At 43.0% G+C, this 18,793-nt stretch overlaps 1 protein-coding gene across 25 annotated transcripts in view; it reads left to right on the top strand.

Moving 5' to 3' along the window:
* The first annotated feature begins 1,398 nt into the window (after positions 1–1,398).
* LOC126394778 (calcium/calmodulin-dependent protein kinase type II subunit beta) overlaps positions 1,399–18,793 on the top strand; it is a 125,687-nt gene continuing 108,292 nt past the window's right edge. For all 25 annotated transcript variants that reach the window (XM_050051849.1, XM_050051847.1, XM_050051846.1 and 22 more), the window contains exons 1-2: positions 1,399–1,685; positions 12,850–12,944. In XM_050051849.1, coding sequence (XP_049907806.1) covers positions 1,624–1,685; positions 12,850–12,944 — 157 coding nt within the window. In that variant the 5' untranslated portion in view covers positions 1,399–1,623. The remainder of the gene's footprint in view (positions 1,686–12,849; positions 12,945–18,793) is intronic.

Below are 18,793 nucleotides of genomic sequence, written 5' to 3'. Positions count from 1 at the left end.
CTTATGTCTCCTTCTCTCCATTACCCTGTCAGTTATTCATATTCCTTTGGTCCGTAACAGTCTTCAGATCAAAAGAATCAAAAGAATCAAAAAAATCAAACGCGTTTTTCATCAAAATTAAACTAAGCTGTGAGGACTGTTTTAAACAATGGTGTTGTGTCGGTCTGCTGGGTGCCGTAATCCTCGCGTGTCATAAAGCTGTTGTTTTCATTGAGAATGAAGCTTTTTGCTTGCTGTTTTTGCGTTGCGATGCGCCTCGTGTTTCTACGCTCTAGGCGCCTTTGCCGCAGTGCTCTTAACTCCTCCAGTTGAAAAGCGCCCCACGTCATATCTTTTTCGTCATTTCCCCCCCATAGTCTAATGGGATCATTTGAGAGGCGGGCCTTCTGTGGTGGTCACGACAACAAGTTTAAGGTTGATGAACAATGGAGGAGAAACTGGTGGTAGCGGTTGCTGGATACCCAGAGCTATACGGCCCAACGGTAGACAGCAGGTTGTCAAACTGCCCCCGAGTCGCCCTAGAATATGCCTGGAAGCAGCCATCATGGACGCGAAGCTCCTGGACCAACTGGTGGTACCTCCCATAACCCACCCTCTTTTTGAGGGTCTCATGTACCCACACAGATCTCTGTTTATCTGCTGACATCCTCTCACCATCAACCACAGCTACTGTGAAATTTAAACAAACAAACAAACAAACAAAAAAACATCATGACCGGGTGTTTTTTTTAATGTTTTTTTTACAGGGGCATTAGAAAAAAAGGCGGTGAGGTGCACATCTCGTTTTGCAACCTGCAAAACTGTGTGATCGGGGCCTAACTGTCTCTCTCTCCAAAGCGCTGTCCATCACAACTAGAACAAATGAATGATTTACAGTTGATTTATTATCCGAAGCCTCATTTTTATACAAGTAATATTCTTACTGATTTAAACAAATAAGTTAGTTGTAGTTCCCCATCTTTGCTGAGCAACAGTTTTGGGAGAAAGGAATTAAAGGCCTGTTCCATATAGAGGCCTGTTGAGTTCAGTGATTTAAGCCAGTACTAGCCCGGGTTACTAATTGAAGTTTCACGGTACATGGACCCTACAAAGGAACTGATACCAAAGAGATTGTGCCTCCTTACGTGGTACCAAATTCTGGCCTTGCCCACGGACTAATTCATAAACATTGTGCACACTAGGTACAGTTGGCACATGGTTGCGTCATTATTGTGCGCAAAGGATAAAAATGATGATACGTGAAGCTGATGATCAGAATAAGCATCCGTTAATAACCTTTCTGATCATCAACCTTTCAAAATCAAAGCTGCGTTTTATTCTGAAACAGAACAGGAAGTCGCCTGACTTCGCCCAGCTGGCTTGATTACGCGTCGCTTTGAGCGCGGTAGCTGTCAGATAGTGGAGACAGACGGAGAGAGGACACCCACCCTGGTCGCCTCGTCTTACTATATCAAACCCTCCTTCACTCGGCGCCTCCAGAAAGGCATTTCACCGCTCCAACGGCCGTGCAGCTGCTGGGCGGACCCGCATTTTAATACGCAAATTTAGCGCAAAATTACCGCGTTAATTTTTTTTTCCTCCGGAGCTGATAAAGTGTAAAGAAGCGAGAGACAGGGGAGAGACATGGCCACAACAACCTGTACGCGATTCACAGACGAATATCAGCTATACGAGGAGCTGGGGAAGTGAGTATCAGCTGTTTTTGATGCGTTTGTGTCAGGTTTGGGTTGCGTCTTTCCGGTGCGGGTGTGTGTGAAGTGTCTTTTGGATGAAGGCTGGTTTCCAGGCTGTGCAGAGCAGAGCTGAGCGACTCTGCAGGCCAGCAGTGCTGTGTGTCTGCTGACTGTGTGTGTGTGTGTGTGTGTGTGTGTGTGTGTGCTTTTTCGGGATGACAGCTCTCAAAATACGCCGCTCGCTCCCTCTCTGCACAAGTTAATGTCTCCCTGGAACACATGCTTGCTCTTCTCAGAACATTTTGTCATGTGCGTTTCGAGATAGTCACGAAAAACTTGCGTAAAATGCACCAGCGCGCATGATATTTGCAGTTACACGTAAAGATACAGACAAACGTGGGGTGTCAGAGATGTGTTGCGGTGCAACCATTTGAACCACACATGCAAAGAAGCCAACTGCGGTTCATATTTAGTAATTTTCCACCCAGAGTAGCAGTTGCATGACTTTTACGGAGAGCTGGGGTTCATAGATCTTCAGATGTGGTGAATGCAGTCAATGTGCATGAAAATTGAGTATTTCTGGTTGCACACATGACAGTCACTGTGCGGTGTGATCAGATATCCTCTTGGAAAATTAAGTAACGTCATCTGCAATGCTAGAAAACAAAGATCTGCACAAGGAAACGCATTCTTGTACAGGATGTTTTGTTGTTGCCGTCTTTTGAAATCAAACTTGCCTTGGACCTCTTTTACTAAATTAGTGTCATCTGGATTGACACGTTTTGTAGCTACACTGCACACTATGTGAAGTGAGTGACAACTGCCGCTTCCTTAGGAGGCTCTTTTGCAGCAGTGTGGTGGCAGATAACACGAGATATGACATTCTGCACTTGCACCCGGCAAAACAACTCCCATCCATCTCCAGTCATAAAGCTATTGTTACTGTACATGCAGAGTATCGAAGGACTGGAAACAGACACAGATTTCCATATCAGTCATAGTTAGAAGGGACGCTGTGCAAATATTCCAGCAAAATATAAAAAAAATATTGTCCTTGTCAACAAATATCTGTAAATACACTGCAGAAAAATCAGCTGTGGGGCCATAGCAGACTGAAAAGTAGCAAAATGGAGTTTGAATGTCATGAACTCAATCTGTACTCACCATGTCCATAATCTACTAACAACTGTTAAACTAAGTCACTCTAAGTGCATTCTACTAATGCTTTAATAGAGGGAAAGCAAGTTCAGTAATGCTGCCTAAAAGTCATGTTTGAGCTTCCCACACAGTGGACAGGATAATTAGAGCAATATCATAAGATTTAAAATGAACACAAGGTCACCAAACTCACCTCTAAATACTGGAGACATTGTTTAAAGCTGTTTGTAATCTTTATTTTTAAAAATAAATGGCCCAGAATCGGCCAGAACTCGGCATGCCAGATGAAATTAGCTGGGCCGGGTCCTGTTGTCCGACTCTGCTGAGACTTGGTATGAAGGACGCCCCAGAATCGGGCCAAATCAGCTGGCCCAATTCCGGCTGCCGACACTGCCATCACGGGGCCGTTATCAGAAATGACCTGGCCCAGCATCGGCCTGAACTCGGCACGCCAGAAGAAATTAGATGGGCCACATCCAGTTGCCTGACTCCTGCCTACTCCAGGGGTGTCCGAACTTTTTTGAATGGGGGCCAGATTAGATCATGTAAAAATACTGGGGGCCAGCGGCTTCTCCCATTGTGTGGGTCAGTGGTTCCCAACTGGTGGGTTGCGGCCCAGAAGTGGGTCATGGGTCCATCCTGAATGGGCCACAAATGACTCGCAAACAAGTCACGTTTGTGAAAGCCACACTTTATTTTTAAGTACGGTGAATTCCTGCTGTAGAGTGAATGATTGATGGACAGCAACTTGACAGAGACAGCAAACTAGCTCAACGACATGGGCAAACGCAAGTATGACGCTGAATGTGTTAAACTGTATGGACCTTGAACTAATGGGCTAGGAGAAATCTGGACCCCAAGGCTGGACCAGTTGGGAACCACTGATATGGGTTAAACAAAAAGAAACATGCACCAGTGGCACAAACGTTACCGTTTTATCTTTCAGTAAAAAAAGTACTCAACTTTCTACCTCTCCTGAAAGTAGCAGCCCTGCTCTTGACTTTATGCTTTTTTGCTGTTGTCATGTTTGCAACCTACCAGGAAACATCTTATGTCAGGTAATTGTTCGTATGATTTAGGGCTGCCCCCGACTAAGAATTTTCCTAGTCCACCAATACTCGTCATGTAGGGCCATTAGTCGATTAGTCGCCCGCGTTTTTACGATATTAGTGTAATTATTGAATGATATATTTTGGTGGTTTGAGTTGAAGGTGTGAGAAAGAATAGTATCAGTAACATTGTTAACACTGTGCTACATTACAGAGAAATACAAAACCGTACTAATGAACCTTCATTAATATAGGCCTATATTTTATCTACAAGTGCACGTCACACACTGAGCGAGCCGCCTGTTAATGACGCTGTGGGCTAATGGGCATGTAGCTACTTCCATGTTTCAGATGATACGTCATGTTTGTAGTCGACCAATGAAGATGAGTTTACATATCACCTTGGGTTCGTCCTTCACCTTCTCAAAATGATCCCACACTTTGGATTTCCTGCCCGACATGTTATTAACTAGCCTGTGGAATAACCGCAGGTACCAGCCCTGGAAATTAGGGGCCGTACACATGCTGCGTCTTTAACCATCTGGAAAACCTGTGGTATTCTTGCACCTTTTTTGTGCCAGCTTTCAAGAGTGTGGTGGGAGGTTACGTCTGAGGTTGCTAAGCAAACTTAACAAGCATCATATAGCCTATTTACCTGAAATCCTGAGTGCAGAGCTGATCTTCTTCCAGGTGTGTAGGCCTATTGTCAGTAGGACAGATGTAAAGCTCTGGGTAGCCCTGCACTAACATGATCAACTTTTCTGTATTTATCAGACTGAATATTTACAGAAGAAGGGAAAGATATCTGTCGGCTGTGATTGGTTTGTAACCTGAGCGTGGCCACTTCCTGTGTCTGTCCTTTCAAATTAAACTCCCACATGATCCAATCATATAGGTTTTGATTTATTTTTGACGAGGCGCAGCTCCTAATAGTGTTTCACGTTTTGTTTTTTTTCCTGCGACTAAGCAACCACTGAAATCTTACCGACTAACAACCTTTCTGGTCGACTAACGTTTGGTCGACTATTCGGGGGCAGCCCTACTCATTTTACAGCTAAACAGGACACTAAAATATGTTTCTGAAAACATCTGAGGCAAGATATAGGCGATGCAGTAACATGATTCATATTTGATCAACGCTGCCTAATTTGACTGCTGTGTTATAGACTCCTCTGTAGTGATTGGTTGTTTTTGGTGTGCTGCCGTAGATTCTGGCAAATGCCATTGAAAGCAGTAGTCTCATGTCTTATGTACATCTTTCACAATATAATAACAGTTTCAGCAAAAATGACACAAAGATATTTTCTGCAAAGTTACCAACTGTTGCTTTAAGTCTGTATAGTGCAACATTATAGTTATTGTATTGTTATGACAGGGCGGAGGAGGAAGGGGAACAAATGAGAAGTCACTCCTCATCAGGCGCTTATTGTTTACATTGCTGCTGTAGGGTGTCATGGGTCTCGCTGGTGTTGTTTGATTATTATGCATATCACTTGTTATTTACTGATAGCTTGATTGGCTCCATGCTGTTTAGGCAGCCACCTCTGGGATGATAGCGGCAACGACAACAAAAACAACCAAAATATTCAAAACTACAGTGTGCAGTGTGTGTCGTACTCTTGTGTGGTTTCATGGAATTGGGAAAGAGGCTAATTTACTGACAGGAATTTGTTACCTAAAATCATAGGTTTCTTTATTAGATGTTTTATTACCTACTGCAACGTATATTAACCCTATAAATTTTAGATTAACAAGCCAAACAGTTTGCTCACAGTGCCTCAAAAATAATCATATGTATGATCCTGGTTGTGAATCAGTAAATAGCAGTGATAAAGATCATGTATGATGCATTGAGTTTCTTTTGAGACCTGTGTTTTCCCACAGTGCAATATAACACTGGTACATTGCTCAGCCCTGCTTGCATGATTAGGTGTTCCTCTAGATTTTAATTTGCAGGGTTAAAAAGCCTCCAAGATGGCCGCCTGTAGACACTTAGGGCCCATCCCAATACCCCCCCTTAGCCCTACCCCTTGGCCCTGCCCCTACATTTGCACGTTCCCGCGAGGGGTAGTGGTGTCCCAATTCCTTTTTGCGTGTAGGGGTAGGGGGCATGACGAGGGGTAGAGGGTATGAAACTAGCCCTTCGGAGCGAAGGATTTCAGATGCTGACTTGCCAGCGAGGGGAAGACGTCGCCATGGCTACCACCGAGCAAGAGATGAGGAAAAAAGTTTAGCTAACGTTACTGTCGTCAGGTTGCTTGTTAGCTAGCTAGCTAGCTCGCACTATCTGGCGTCTGTCATCTGTCCTGATCTGCAAAATTGTAGGACTTTTCACATTACGATAACACGCCAGCTAGTATAACTATGCTGTCTCGCAATGTTAGCTGGTTAGCTAGCTAGCTAGCTAGCTAGAAGTTCCCTGTCATCTGTTGTTCATCAAACGAAGCATGATGAATGCGGCAAACGCGATCGGTAGGATGAATTAGACTCCATTGTAGATGCTGGTTGGAAAGGTAGATGGCTCGCAGCTTCCTGTTTAAAATAGTTACGTATGCGTGAACGTAACCGACATGGTGATGTAGTGAGTGGTGTCCCAATTCCTAGGGAAAGATTTCTACCCCTACCCCTCGTTGCTTCATTTTGAGGGCTAAGGGGTAGTGGGCAAGGGGGGGTATTGGGATTGGGCCTTACACTCTTATTTGAAAGTGGTTTTAAGGCAGATTCTGTAAAGGTCCAGTGTGAAGGATTTATGGGGATATATTGGCAGAAATGGAATGTAATTTAATAAGTAGGTTTTTAAGAGTGTATAGTCACCTGAAAAAAAGAGTTGTTGTGTTTTTGTTACCTTTGAATGAGCTGATTATATCAAACAATATCAATATCAATGTAGGCAGCGGATCCACAGAGATTGCCATGTTGCACCCCCTTGTTCCCACTAGGGATACAACAGTATACTAGGGCTGCAGCTAACGATTATTTTCATTGTCGACTAATCTGTCGATTATTTCTTCGATACCAATTCACGTTTAAGCAATCAGTGCCAAATTTCTGTACCTAAGAGGTTATTTTGGTGAGAGCATGCCGCTTTCTGGCTGCGATGCCGCCACCAGAGTTGATCGCCGTCAGTCTAGATCAGTAGTTCCCAACAGTGTCCAGATTTCTCTGCATTCATCAGTTCAAGGTCCACACAGTTCAACATATTCAGTGTCATACTTTCACTTGGCCATGTCTTCAAGCAAGTTTGCTGTTTCTGTCAAGTGGCTGTCTGTTAGTCCCTCACTCTACAGCAGGAAATGGCACTTCAAAATAAAACCTCTGTGCCTGAAATTTACCGTATGTCTTTCAATACACTTGCGGTCCATTCAGAATGTACCTGTGGCCCACTTTTGGACCGTGACCCACCAGTAGGGCTGCAACTACCGATTAGTTTCATTGTCGACTAATCTGTCCATTATTTCTTGGATTAGTCGACTAATCATTTTATCGAAAAATGTGTTAAAATGTTGAAAAATGTCGGTCTGTCTCTCCCAAACCCCCAAATTATGTCATCTAATGTCTTGTTTCGTACTCACGCCAAAGGGATTTAGTTCACCATCATAGGAGAGTGTGTAAAGCTGCCAATATTTGAACGTAAGAAGCTGCAATAAGAGTATTTTGAGGTACTTTTATAGTACTTTTCTATGAAAAAACGATTAGTCGACTACTAAAATAGTCACCGATTATTTTAATAGTCGATTAGTCATCGATTAGTCGACTAATCGTTGCAGCCCTACAGTATACCAGTTTAAAAGTNTGCAATAAGAGTATTTTGAGGTACTTTTATAGTACTTTTCTATGAAAAATGACTCAAACCGATTAGGCGACTACTAAAATAGTCAACGATTATTTTAATAGTCGATTAGTCATCGATTAGTCGACTAATCGTTGCAGCCCTACAGTATACCAGTTTAAAAGTATACTGTGCTATGAAAATTGACGGTTATTGTACTGTGTACATTTGCTTATCTATGATATTTAAAAAGATATAAGTGGATAGAGAATCTCACACTTTGTTTTTAACATATTTTCAAAAGGGAGACTTTTTCATATACTTCAATTAGGAAATTTTTCAATTACAGTAAAGCTTTTTCAACCAAAAATAACCCTTCCGTGGATTCTATGAAACTGCGATATTTTCTGAGATGGTTATCATACTGTGAAATCTCATATCGTTACACCTCCATGTTCCTACAGTGGCCCATAACAGACAAACCAAACAAAACACAGGCTCTGTATAAGGCCATTCGGTTTTCACATCAACCACTGCAGTAAGAAGCCCCTCCGCTTCGATGGCATCCAAAAAACACAGTTTTTATTTACCCATTTATTTGTTTTTACCTGAAACTCCCTTAATCAGTGGTGTTTTTTTTTGATTACCTGGTCCATTTGTTTCTGTTTTCCGGAGAGCTCTGCAGATAATTCTGAAGGAATTTTAAGGGAGACATTTCAGCTGGTTGCAATCTGCAATCATTCCTGGACACCTCTAAATCTCCCTAAATCTTACACACTGCTATTTTAAGGTATATTTTTAGGTGGTAACAGGTCTTTATGGCAGCTCATCTGACATCTTCAAGAGCAGGTGAAACTCATGTCTGTAGCTCGTCAACCAACAGTCATGGATTTTAATGCCAAGAGAAAGAAAAAGAAATGACTAAGGAGGGAAAACACCAAAAGGCTTTATTCTGAGTATCAGCACTCACTGATAACTTTATTCCTGTATTCCTACATTGCTTTACGATTATGAGCAACAAACAGTTAACTGCCCCAGTAACAGATGAAAGTTGTATACTTTGAGTTATATTGGCATATTTTGGTGAAACAGTGTTGTCTGGGACGCAAGTTTTTCAGAGCCCCCTTTAAAGCGTACAGGTGGTGAGTGTTTGATACTCAGAACGTATGTGTTTGATGGGGTGTTCCGTTTTCTAGATATTTGAAGAAGCCCAGTATGATAGATTAGGTGGTGGTCAGCTATTAATGGTTGGTCGTCTGCCACACTGAATGCTATGGCGCCGGGTTCAGACTGATATACAGCATTGCATCCCAGCTGTGCTCAGTTCACCCCTTAAGTAATAAATATTGTTAGCAGGGAAGGTTTCGCCTGCCTAACTCCAATATATCTCACACCCACTGAGACTTCCCGGCTCTTGATTAAAAAATACATTTGTGAAGAATGCAGCAGATCAAATGTGTAGGCCTGGCTGTGTTCAGATAAATCTGAGCTTCTACACAATACACTCCAGTCAGAAGCGCTGGCTTTGAAACTCTCTGTGTGAGCGGGAGAGACTAATCTGTATGCCCTCGCCGCACTGCAAAATATCTTTCATAGACCAATCTTATTATTCACCCAGCCACATAAAGCTTGAAGGAAAGAGCGCAGGTGTGAATGGCTTGGCATCCTCATGATAACGCTCTCTGTGACTTTGTAATACTAATCCAGCATCTGAGGAGAGCTAATTGTTGCGCGCTCACTCTCTAATGGTGTCACTTTCTTAGCAAGGCTTGTGACATTTAAGCTTCGTGCCTTTGCTTTAGTGTGTCTGGCCCATTTATTACAAATCATGTCTGCCGTACTAAACTACGAACACCACAGCATGCTTTGAATAATGGTTGGCAACAATGTTAATGACATAATTTGTGTGGTAAATGGGCTGAAGTATGCTGAAACACTGCAATGGTCTTCAGTTTTTTTTTCAATGTTTTGCAGTTACAGTTAATAATCAAGCAGTTTTTTTAATGCTCCATACAGAGAACCTCTAAACCCTGCATTTTCACAATGATATGAACAGTCACACAGCCTTGAATGTTGCTTCCTGTCACAGTTACTCACTGAGAAAGAAACACACTCAAAAGGGCACCTCTCAAAAGTCTGTCCTTCTCTCACACAGCTGCCAGAAACAAATCTGTAACGGCAAGCAGAGCTTACGAAAAACTCCTCATCGTTTTTCTTTGTTTTTGATATCCTGTTTTCATCTCCGTTAGACTTGAAGCTTCAGAGTATAGATTTACAAATCCTAATTCTACAGTGCGTAAGTCTCCTACACCACAGGCAGCTTGCGAGACTGTAACAGCACACCAGACACTCAGAGTTATCCGGTTACAAAATACCCTCGACTGCTGAAGGCACCAATTTTTTGCAAAAATAATTTGAGGTTAATTTAATCTGTGCATGTCCATGCTTCTGGGTGTCAGACCAGACTTTGAAAAGCAATCATTCACGACCTGTTACCCTTTTTAAACTGTGTATGTGTGTTAAAGCATTTTTAGCCCTGACGTCGGATACTTACCTCACAGAGTGTGAACTTTCCAGGCACAGCTGTGGAGTTTGGTGTCAATAATTTGTTTGTGTGTGGCTGGTGTCGCCCATGCAATGCTTACACACAACTTTTGGGTCGTATTTCGCCACGGCACACATGGTCGCCATGGAAAAGCACTCTGTAAGCGTGTTGATTCTCTGTCACTACTTTAACCAGAGAGTACTAATCCTGAGGTGAGGCATGTCAAACTCAGCTTGTTGCTGTTGTTGAAACAGTTTTGAAATACCCTGGGGATTCTGCTGGGTTTTGTGTCTGCACACAGACAATTCCCCCAGTGTCTGCTCATGTAAGTCTCAGGCCAGCTGGTCTCACAACTTTCACCTTTGACCCTGACCTTGGTGGTCGTCTGTAATGTCCTCAGTGTGGAGGCAGACCAGCGGCACCAGTCAAACTTTTGCTGTAAACAGTGGCAGTCAGACTGGGGCGGATCTAACGTTACAGGTCAGGGCCGGCCAAGGCTGTGAAGTCAGGTCCTTAGTAGATGTGCAATAATTGGTCAATAGGTCAGTCAATTGATTAATAATTAGCTATTTAACCGTAACCCGCAATAAGAATTTCGTCCGATTAGTACTATCAGATGAAACGTTAAAATATTGAATGTAGTAAACTGGTGCTACGGGGGGAAATAATGAGATAGCGGAATTTGCTGCTCAGGCTGGAGTGATATGTGCCACTAGGAAAATGCCATGATGCCGCTTCTGGAAGATGACTACAGCACCCCTCAACAAGTTTATGAACCAGATGCAGAGGTGAACACCTATGTGAGAGACAAACCTTCTTCATTGGTGGAAAGGATCAACAAACTTTCTGTTGCTGCTGTTACGTAACAGTCAGTTTAACGTCCGTCTGTTTAGCACGAGCTAACATAGCAGCACCGGCTAACATACATACCATCTTAAAATGCCACCTTGGGCTCTTGAAAATAACACAGGGCATGTTTCTGTGCCTTGACTTTGTTCTGACATTTTATTGACAAAAAAGGTTATTGATGAATTGAGAAAATAACTGGTAGATTAATTGATAATTAAATAATTGTTATTTGCAGCCCTATTCTCTGCCAAGTGTTGAATTGTTTGCTTATGGTATTTGAAGAGAGATATTTTTGTCTTAAGGGCTGAGGCTGCTGAAATGTACACTTTTTATGGCCAGATGCATCCAGATATTCAGAGTTTCCTGCTGCAGTTTCATTTAAATTTTGAGTTACTGTTTGTGGAACCACCGAGTAGCAATGGTGCAAATTGGCTTTGAGACATAGACTGTAAAATTAATGGACGTAGCCATTTTGAATTCACCCATTGGTTTGTGCATTCTCGGAACCCATCGGCTGTATTCGGCGTCTGACTTCCGGCAGACGGCGATACAGCCTCTGGGGGCAGACCCCCGATTTTTTGGCATTCCAGTTTGATTTTGGTAGAGGAGGCGAATTTCCGTTTCCGACTTCCGTTTATATATAAGTAAATATGCTGAACCATTGTGATGGATTCAGAGTTTGCAGTGACGCCAATTATGTTCTGCCTCGTTAGTTCACCGCACGGACCGTTTAACCTGGCAACAACTGCAGCCGGCTCAAACGTGATTGGTCAATATCACGTGGACTACAAACAGCCTACAACCGGAAACCAGGGCTCTTCCGCTCTTCTTCCGGAGGCAAGATCTCCGGGGTTTGCCTACAGAGTCTGTATATAGAGACTAGGTTTGTGGACTCCTGTTTTGAAGCCTCGAGTTCAGCACTTCGGTCGTCACATCTTGGTTTTTTGGAGCCAGAGGATGGTGCTGTGAAGGAGCGAGGGTGAATCTGACTGAGAGGAAGGACCCGCCCTTAATTGCATAACTTTAAGCCTTAATAAAATGTAAACTGGTGAGTTATAAGAAAATCCAACCCCCTGTACAGTTGTCATTAGGGGAGTACCAGGCTGTAAACATGTTTATTTATGCTGTAAAGTTGGACATTTTAAAATGGTTGTCCTGCATCTGGAGCCAGCCTCAAGCGGCTGCTCAAAGCATCGCAGTTTTTAGCACTTTCGTGTCAGCTTCATTTTCCAGCCCTGGAGGTTGCTGCTTGCTTTGGGTCAACATGCAAAAGTTTACACAAAGGTGGCTGTAAGGCACTATACTTTGGTTTTGGACCTGGTGTGAGTGTGTGTGCATCATGACAGGCTTTTCAAGGTAAAGGACCTATCACTGATGATGGGTTTGTGTCTTAAGAGCCCATTTTAGCCCTGGTTCTCACACGCCACTTATGTGCGTGTTACTTAGAATCTGCTGACTCTGGTTGAGGGACCTCATGGGAGCCTATTAAGCAGACAAACCTGGCAGCATAGTCTTTTAATGTAGGTAGCTGCGCTTAACATGAGAGCAAGTGACATCAGATCTGCTCACCGTTTGGCCTTGAAAAGTGCCAGCTGTGCTGAAAATGTTCTCCACAAAACCCTCAGCTATAGTCATTAAGTCGAGCTGAGGTCCTTCATCATTTTGTTTGTCATTCATCAAGAAGTTGCAGGTGTGCTGATGATACCTCTCCATTAACAGCTGATGGATAATCCAGTTAGAGAAGCATGGACGTAATGTTTCGACTGATGCACCAAAGCTTACCAAATGTTTTTTCTGTCTTTACAGGGGAGCCTTTTCAGTGGTGCGCAGATGTGTGAAGCTGTGTACAGGACAGGAGTATGCCGCCAAAATAATCAACACCAAAAAGTTATCTGCAAGAGGTAAGCACACACATACTTCAGGTTTTCATCACAGGTGTTGCTAATTCCTTTGTAACACAACATATACAAGGACTGAAACCAGTGTCCTGTGTGCTGACTGGTTTGCATAGTGGGGTTTCAAACAAAAAGATCATAGTTGAATTTCACTATTATTTCACATGCTAAAAGTACAAGGCGCAACCATACAAGAATGACTCATTTGTTCATAGTTTCTCTGTCCCAGTGGTCACCTCCCCACCTACAGTGTAGACAGTTATATAAGTGATATCTAACAGCAATTACCCTCTCAGATGGTGCTGCGTAGGACAGCATTTTTATCACATTGGGGTCTGTGTATGAGAATAGGAGGACAATGGAACAGTTACAGAAGTTTGTGACAGAAAAATAGAGCTACTACTGTGCTGCAGTGGCCCCTCTGTGTTCACACCTGCCCAAACGAACTGGGTGTACCCTGTCTCTCGCCCAGTGTCAGCTGGGATAGGCTCCAGCCCCCCCCGCGACCCTCAAGAGGATAAGCGGTTATGAAAATGGATGGATGGATGGAAGATAGAGTCATTCCGGACGCCACAGTTTATTCCACACTACTGAAGCTGCTCCTCTTTTTCTCCTCTTTGACTTACACTGAAGCATCCTGTAGCAAAAGTTAATCTCTGTTGCTTTCCCTGGAAGTCAACCATTAAATAATCAGTATGGAGAGAGGGGTATTATAAAGCAGTGAAGGCTCTTAGCTCTGAGTTCTTTAAAAGTGATTGCTTGTGAATTTGGTGATGGGAAGATAAGCTCCTTCTACTGTTGCAGTCATTTTCAATAACTGGACGAAGCCAAATGCTTCATATTTAACATAATGTTTTAATATATGTTAATGTACTGTAATAATATTTTAGTATATAATCATTTTAATGTTTTAGTAAATCAAAAAAGATCCTTTAAGCACCTTAATTAGTTCCACAGGCTGTGCAGCCAGTAACAGTTTAAGCCAAAGCCAAGGCTAAATGCCACGACCATGAAGACCAATCCGGCACCACAGTGGTCGCTGTGGCTCTTCACACCACCACTTGCCCAGTGTAAATCTCCTGCTGCCCCTCCAGCCTCGTAACTGGAGCCCCACTCCCGAGGCCCTGCCAGGTGGCACCGCACTGATACTTGACTGTTACCCTGCCTACACACACACACACACACGAACACACACGAACACACACAAACAGAGCCACTGCTTGTGTGTGAAAATGCCCAGTGTGGTGGAAGAGGCATTTTAACAGGCATTAGCAGAGGGCATCAACCTAGAATGTCTGGTCATATCTGTTTGTCAGTCTCAATCAAGACTGCATCACTTGTCAGTTAACCTGTGTGTTGTGTCAGTAATACTTTTTTGTAAATGTGCATGATTTATGATACTGTGCTCTTGTGATGACATGATGTGGAACAGGGATGTTTTTAAGGATCAACCAGCTGGAGACAGCGCGCACAGTTGTTTGAAAATGTTAAGACTAGAGAATGCAGACACTTGGAAACAGCGTAGTGTTAATAAATAAATTAGATGATGATGTAGTGCACTTTCGGCATTGTATTTCAACATGCTATTTCGAGCCGCAGCAGACATTATTAAAAATTAATATTGCTACCTTGACTCATAAAATTTTGTGCAGTGGAAATATAAATCTTTTTTCTGAGGTTTTAAAAAGATGTGCGATATATAGACCGCTGCTTTTCAGCTGTTTCAGCTTTTGTTACTTATCCATGACCAAATATGTAATATTTAAAGTTGGTATAATCAGTATTTTTTATAACAGTGTATGAAGTGATAAAGGGTCGCTCGTATTGATGAACATACAGATAATTATCAACCAGATTTATGGCTCTTCTCTGCTTCATGGTAGTGAGTTTAATAGGGGTGCCCCTGAATAGTCGATGGAACTTTAGTCGACCAGAAAGGTCGTTAGTTGGCAAGATTTCATTGGTTGCTTAGTTGCAGACCTCACGTTTTCCAGGTGGTTAAAGACGCAGCATGTGTACGGCCCCTAATTTCAAGGGCTGGTACCTGCGGTTATTCCACAGGCTAGTTAATAACATGTCGGGCAGGAAATCCAAAGTGTGGGATCATTTTGAGAAGGTGAAGGACGAACCCAAGGTGATATGTAAACTCATCTTCATTGGTCGACTACAAACATGACGTATCATCTGAAACATGGAAGTAGCTACATGCCCATTAGCCCACAGCGTCATTAACAGGCGGCTCGCTCAGTGTGTGACGTGCACTTGTAGATAAAATATAGGCCTATATTAATGAAGGTTCATTAGTACGGTTTTGTATTTCTCTGTAATGTAGCACAGTGTTAACAATGTTACTGATACTATTCTTTCTCACACCTTCAACTCAAACCATTGCGTTGCCCAGCCCAAAATATATAATTCAATAATTAAATAAATATTGTAAACATGCGGACGACTAGTCGACTAATGGCCCTAAATGACGACTGTTGGTCGACTAGGAAAATTCTTAGTCTGGGGCAGCCCTACAGTTTAAGCCTCGTCAGTGTTATTGTTAAGATGTTTGGCGCACAACTTTATGATTCGCCCTTACCCCTCTCATAGCCTGGTTTCCAGCCACAGCATGCAGCTTTCTTTCTTTTTTTTAACGAAACAGCTCCAAAGACCCACTGCACACCACCTGCTCAGCACCACACAGCAAACAAAACACAATTAAAGACTTGATGATGGTCAGGAGCTGGTAGAGACCAAAAACAGAGCCAATAGACAGTGAATATTGGACCTAAATTTACCAGTTGGGCAGAAACACGACTGTAAGTGAATGATAATGTTACTCCATTACTACTAGATGTGCACATAAGCAACTAACAAGATCGCCATATGAATTTAAAAGTGATGTGTTAATATCGTGTCACAGCTTGTTTTCTGCTGCCCCTAAGTGGCCAAAAAATCAGTTATTGCAGGTTTAGATGGCTCAGTTTTTCCAACTTTCTTTAGTTTTTCCTTAGTAACTTTTTCAAGTGGATGTTTAGCGCTGCTACTGTTACATAATATTTTCAGTGTAGGAATGTATGTGTGTCCACAACATGGGAAAAAACAGGCATTAAGAGCTTATATTGGAATTTTGCTTTGTATGTAAAAAATAAAAAACAGACAAAAGAAAAAAAAAAACAAGATGACAAACCTTTTCTAAAATATACATCGCCATTTGAATGCTGTGTGCCATCATCCTAGGCAGCAGTTGTCACACATTTTGACTCTATGTCAATGCAGCGAGCTGCTTTTAATGAGATTAAACCCATCCTAGATTATCCAGCTGCTATTAGCAGGAGGCTAACAGTTAATCCCAGCAATTGGCTCGATGAGACCCAAAGCAACACACACAGACACACACACACACACACACACAATGAATAATTCACCTTTACGTTGCGCTATCATTGGACCTATACATTTCACTCTAGCTGCTTTATCAGGGAGTGCAGCTGCTTGCAGCTTCCCACCATATTTCTGAGGCACAGCATAATCTCCCTGCTTCTACATCTGATAGGAGGACTGATCTGACCTGACTGGGTGGTGCACGAGGCTTGCGCTGCGCTCCTTACTAATGGATGAGCCATGTTCTAGGAAACAGCAGAGCAGCGTTAGAGCCGGCAGAGCTGCTGTATACTACTTCTACTCCAGGTCCTATTCATAGCTCCATGACCTATCTGACATGGGCTGCCACAGCCAGGTTTTATGGCCGTCAGGATGACTTGCTGCTCCACTTTAGAAGTGGGATTTGGTTAAGGTGGCTTTGTTGTTGCACTGTTTTTCAGGCAGCAGGTAAGGTCGCTGAGATTAGAGCCTTGGTTGCAGCAACTTAAGAGGAGCATTTGCTCAGGACTGGCAGATGGAGGTGGAAGCCGAGGGGAGGGAGGGGTCATGCGAGAGAAGGCACCCCAGGCACTTGGCAGCTGAGGGCCATGCGCCTGTGCGCCTACATGCCTTTAGCACGGGACTCTCATCTGACTCTCTCTTTCTCTCTGACACACACACACACACACACACACACACACACTCAAACAGATATTCAGACAGACATAGCAGAGGAGCTGAGACTGCGATGCACTCTGTCAACTGCACAGTGAACTCTATCAGTAATCTATTACCGCCACAACAAGAAAAGATTAAAGACTTCTAGTTAATTGCTGATAATATTACACACAAACACACACAGCCAGGGTTCTCCTCTGTGTTTAATGTCTTTCAATCACTCCCGCCCGACCTCTTGCAGCCCTGAAAAGGTTAATGCCTATCCAACACATGTCAAAAGGAAATGTAGGACAGGTCTGTTGGGCAAGGCTTCCAGCCAATCACAGAGCTTGTTTGTTGGCTGTGATCTCTGGATAGAGGTTGCCAGAGGTTGCAGTATGGCCTTGTAATGTATCATGATAGAGAGTAGTTGTGTATATATACAGGTGTGTGTCTCTATGTGTGTGTGGTGTTTGAGATTTAGCTGCAATGCAGTAGCTGTGATCTGACCTGGTTTTGGCCAGCCAGCTTTGTGTCAATGTCAAATAACCAGGACAGATGTAGTCACCTCAGTCGAGTCCGTATTAAACCTTTAGTATTCAGCCACATTATGAAGTCAGATCACATTAGCTGGAAGTACAAATGTAAGTAAATCCTGATTTATTATTTGTCCATACTTTTTACCACAAATACACAGTGTGCTTCTATATTAGAGCTGTATTTATTTTTATCACATGAAGATTTCATGACCTTTGTTTTTACCATATTTTAGGTTAAAGTGAAGGATGACACAGACTGACTACTTTAACAGGCTCAGAGTTTTTCTTCGGTTGCTCCTTCTTAAGGGTTGGGCACCGTTCAGATTTGAACCCATGTCAGTACCTGGAATTTGGCAGCGGTACCCAGTGGTACCTTTTTTCAGGACTTAACTCTGAGCGTCTGTCGGATTATAAACTAGAGCAGAGTGTGCTGCTCTCTGAGTTCCGTCCAGAGACAGCACACTCTGTTCAGCCTAGGTTGCAAAATATAGATTGATACACTTATTCAGTGGCTTTTTATTAGGCATCAACCTTGCGTTTATCCACATATTGTTGGAAGAGATAGACGTAAAGCATAAATGAACGTTTCAGGTCGTGGTTACAGACGCAGTGAGGTCACATGGAGCTGCCTGTGACATTTGAGTGAAAAACATATCCGATACCTTGAGGTCTAGATACGAGGAATGTTTCCACCTGACGCAGCTGTGCTGCTGCACCCAGTTTTATTCCGTCCTCCAGTGTTTAGACCAGTGGTTCCCAACTGGTGGGTAGGGCTGCAACGATTAGTCGACTAATCAATGATTAATCGACTATTAAAATAATCTGTGACTATTTTAGTAGTCGGCTAATCAGTTTGGATCTTTTCAGAAAAGGCCCTGGTGCGTTCCGGAACTAATTTGCATGGGTCTAGAACTTTTCACATCGAAAAACTACATACAGTATTGGCTGATGTCACTGGTGTTGCAGGGTGGAGTACCATAGTACTACGGTGCCTCAAGTACCACTACTGTGGGATAAGTTCAAAGTCCAATCGCAAGAGGGTGAGTGTCCATGCGCCGTCCAGTAACGGCGAGTGCTGGCCACCTGGCCACCTGCTGCTGCAGTGGTTTGTTTTCCAGACATGTGAGTATCTTTGAGCAGTGAAAGTTATTATTTATTTCTTTTTACTTGTTGGCAGTGATTTGTTTTCCACAGAGCTCTACGGTGCGAGCATTTTACTCGCATTTGCGACTAAAAATAGTTTTGTGCGAGCAAAATAAATCATTCAGCACGCTGTGTGAGTACAGATTTCAACCAGCAGCAGAAACG

The sequence above is a fragment of the Epinephelus moara genome, chromosome 8, assembly GCF_006386435.1.
Source record: "Epinephelus moara isolate mb chromosome 8, YSFRI_EMoa_1.0, whole genome shotgun sequence".
NCBI classification, from domain to species: domain Eukaryota; kingdom Metazoa; phylum Chordata; class Actinopteri; order Perciformes; family Serranidae; genus Epinephelus; species Epinephelus moara.
Note: the sequence above shows the minus strand (reverse complement) of the source record. Positions and strands in the feature narration are given on the sequence as shown.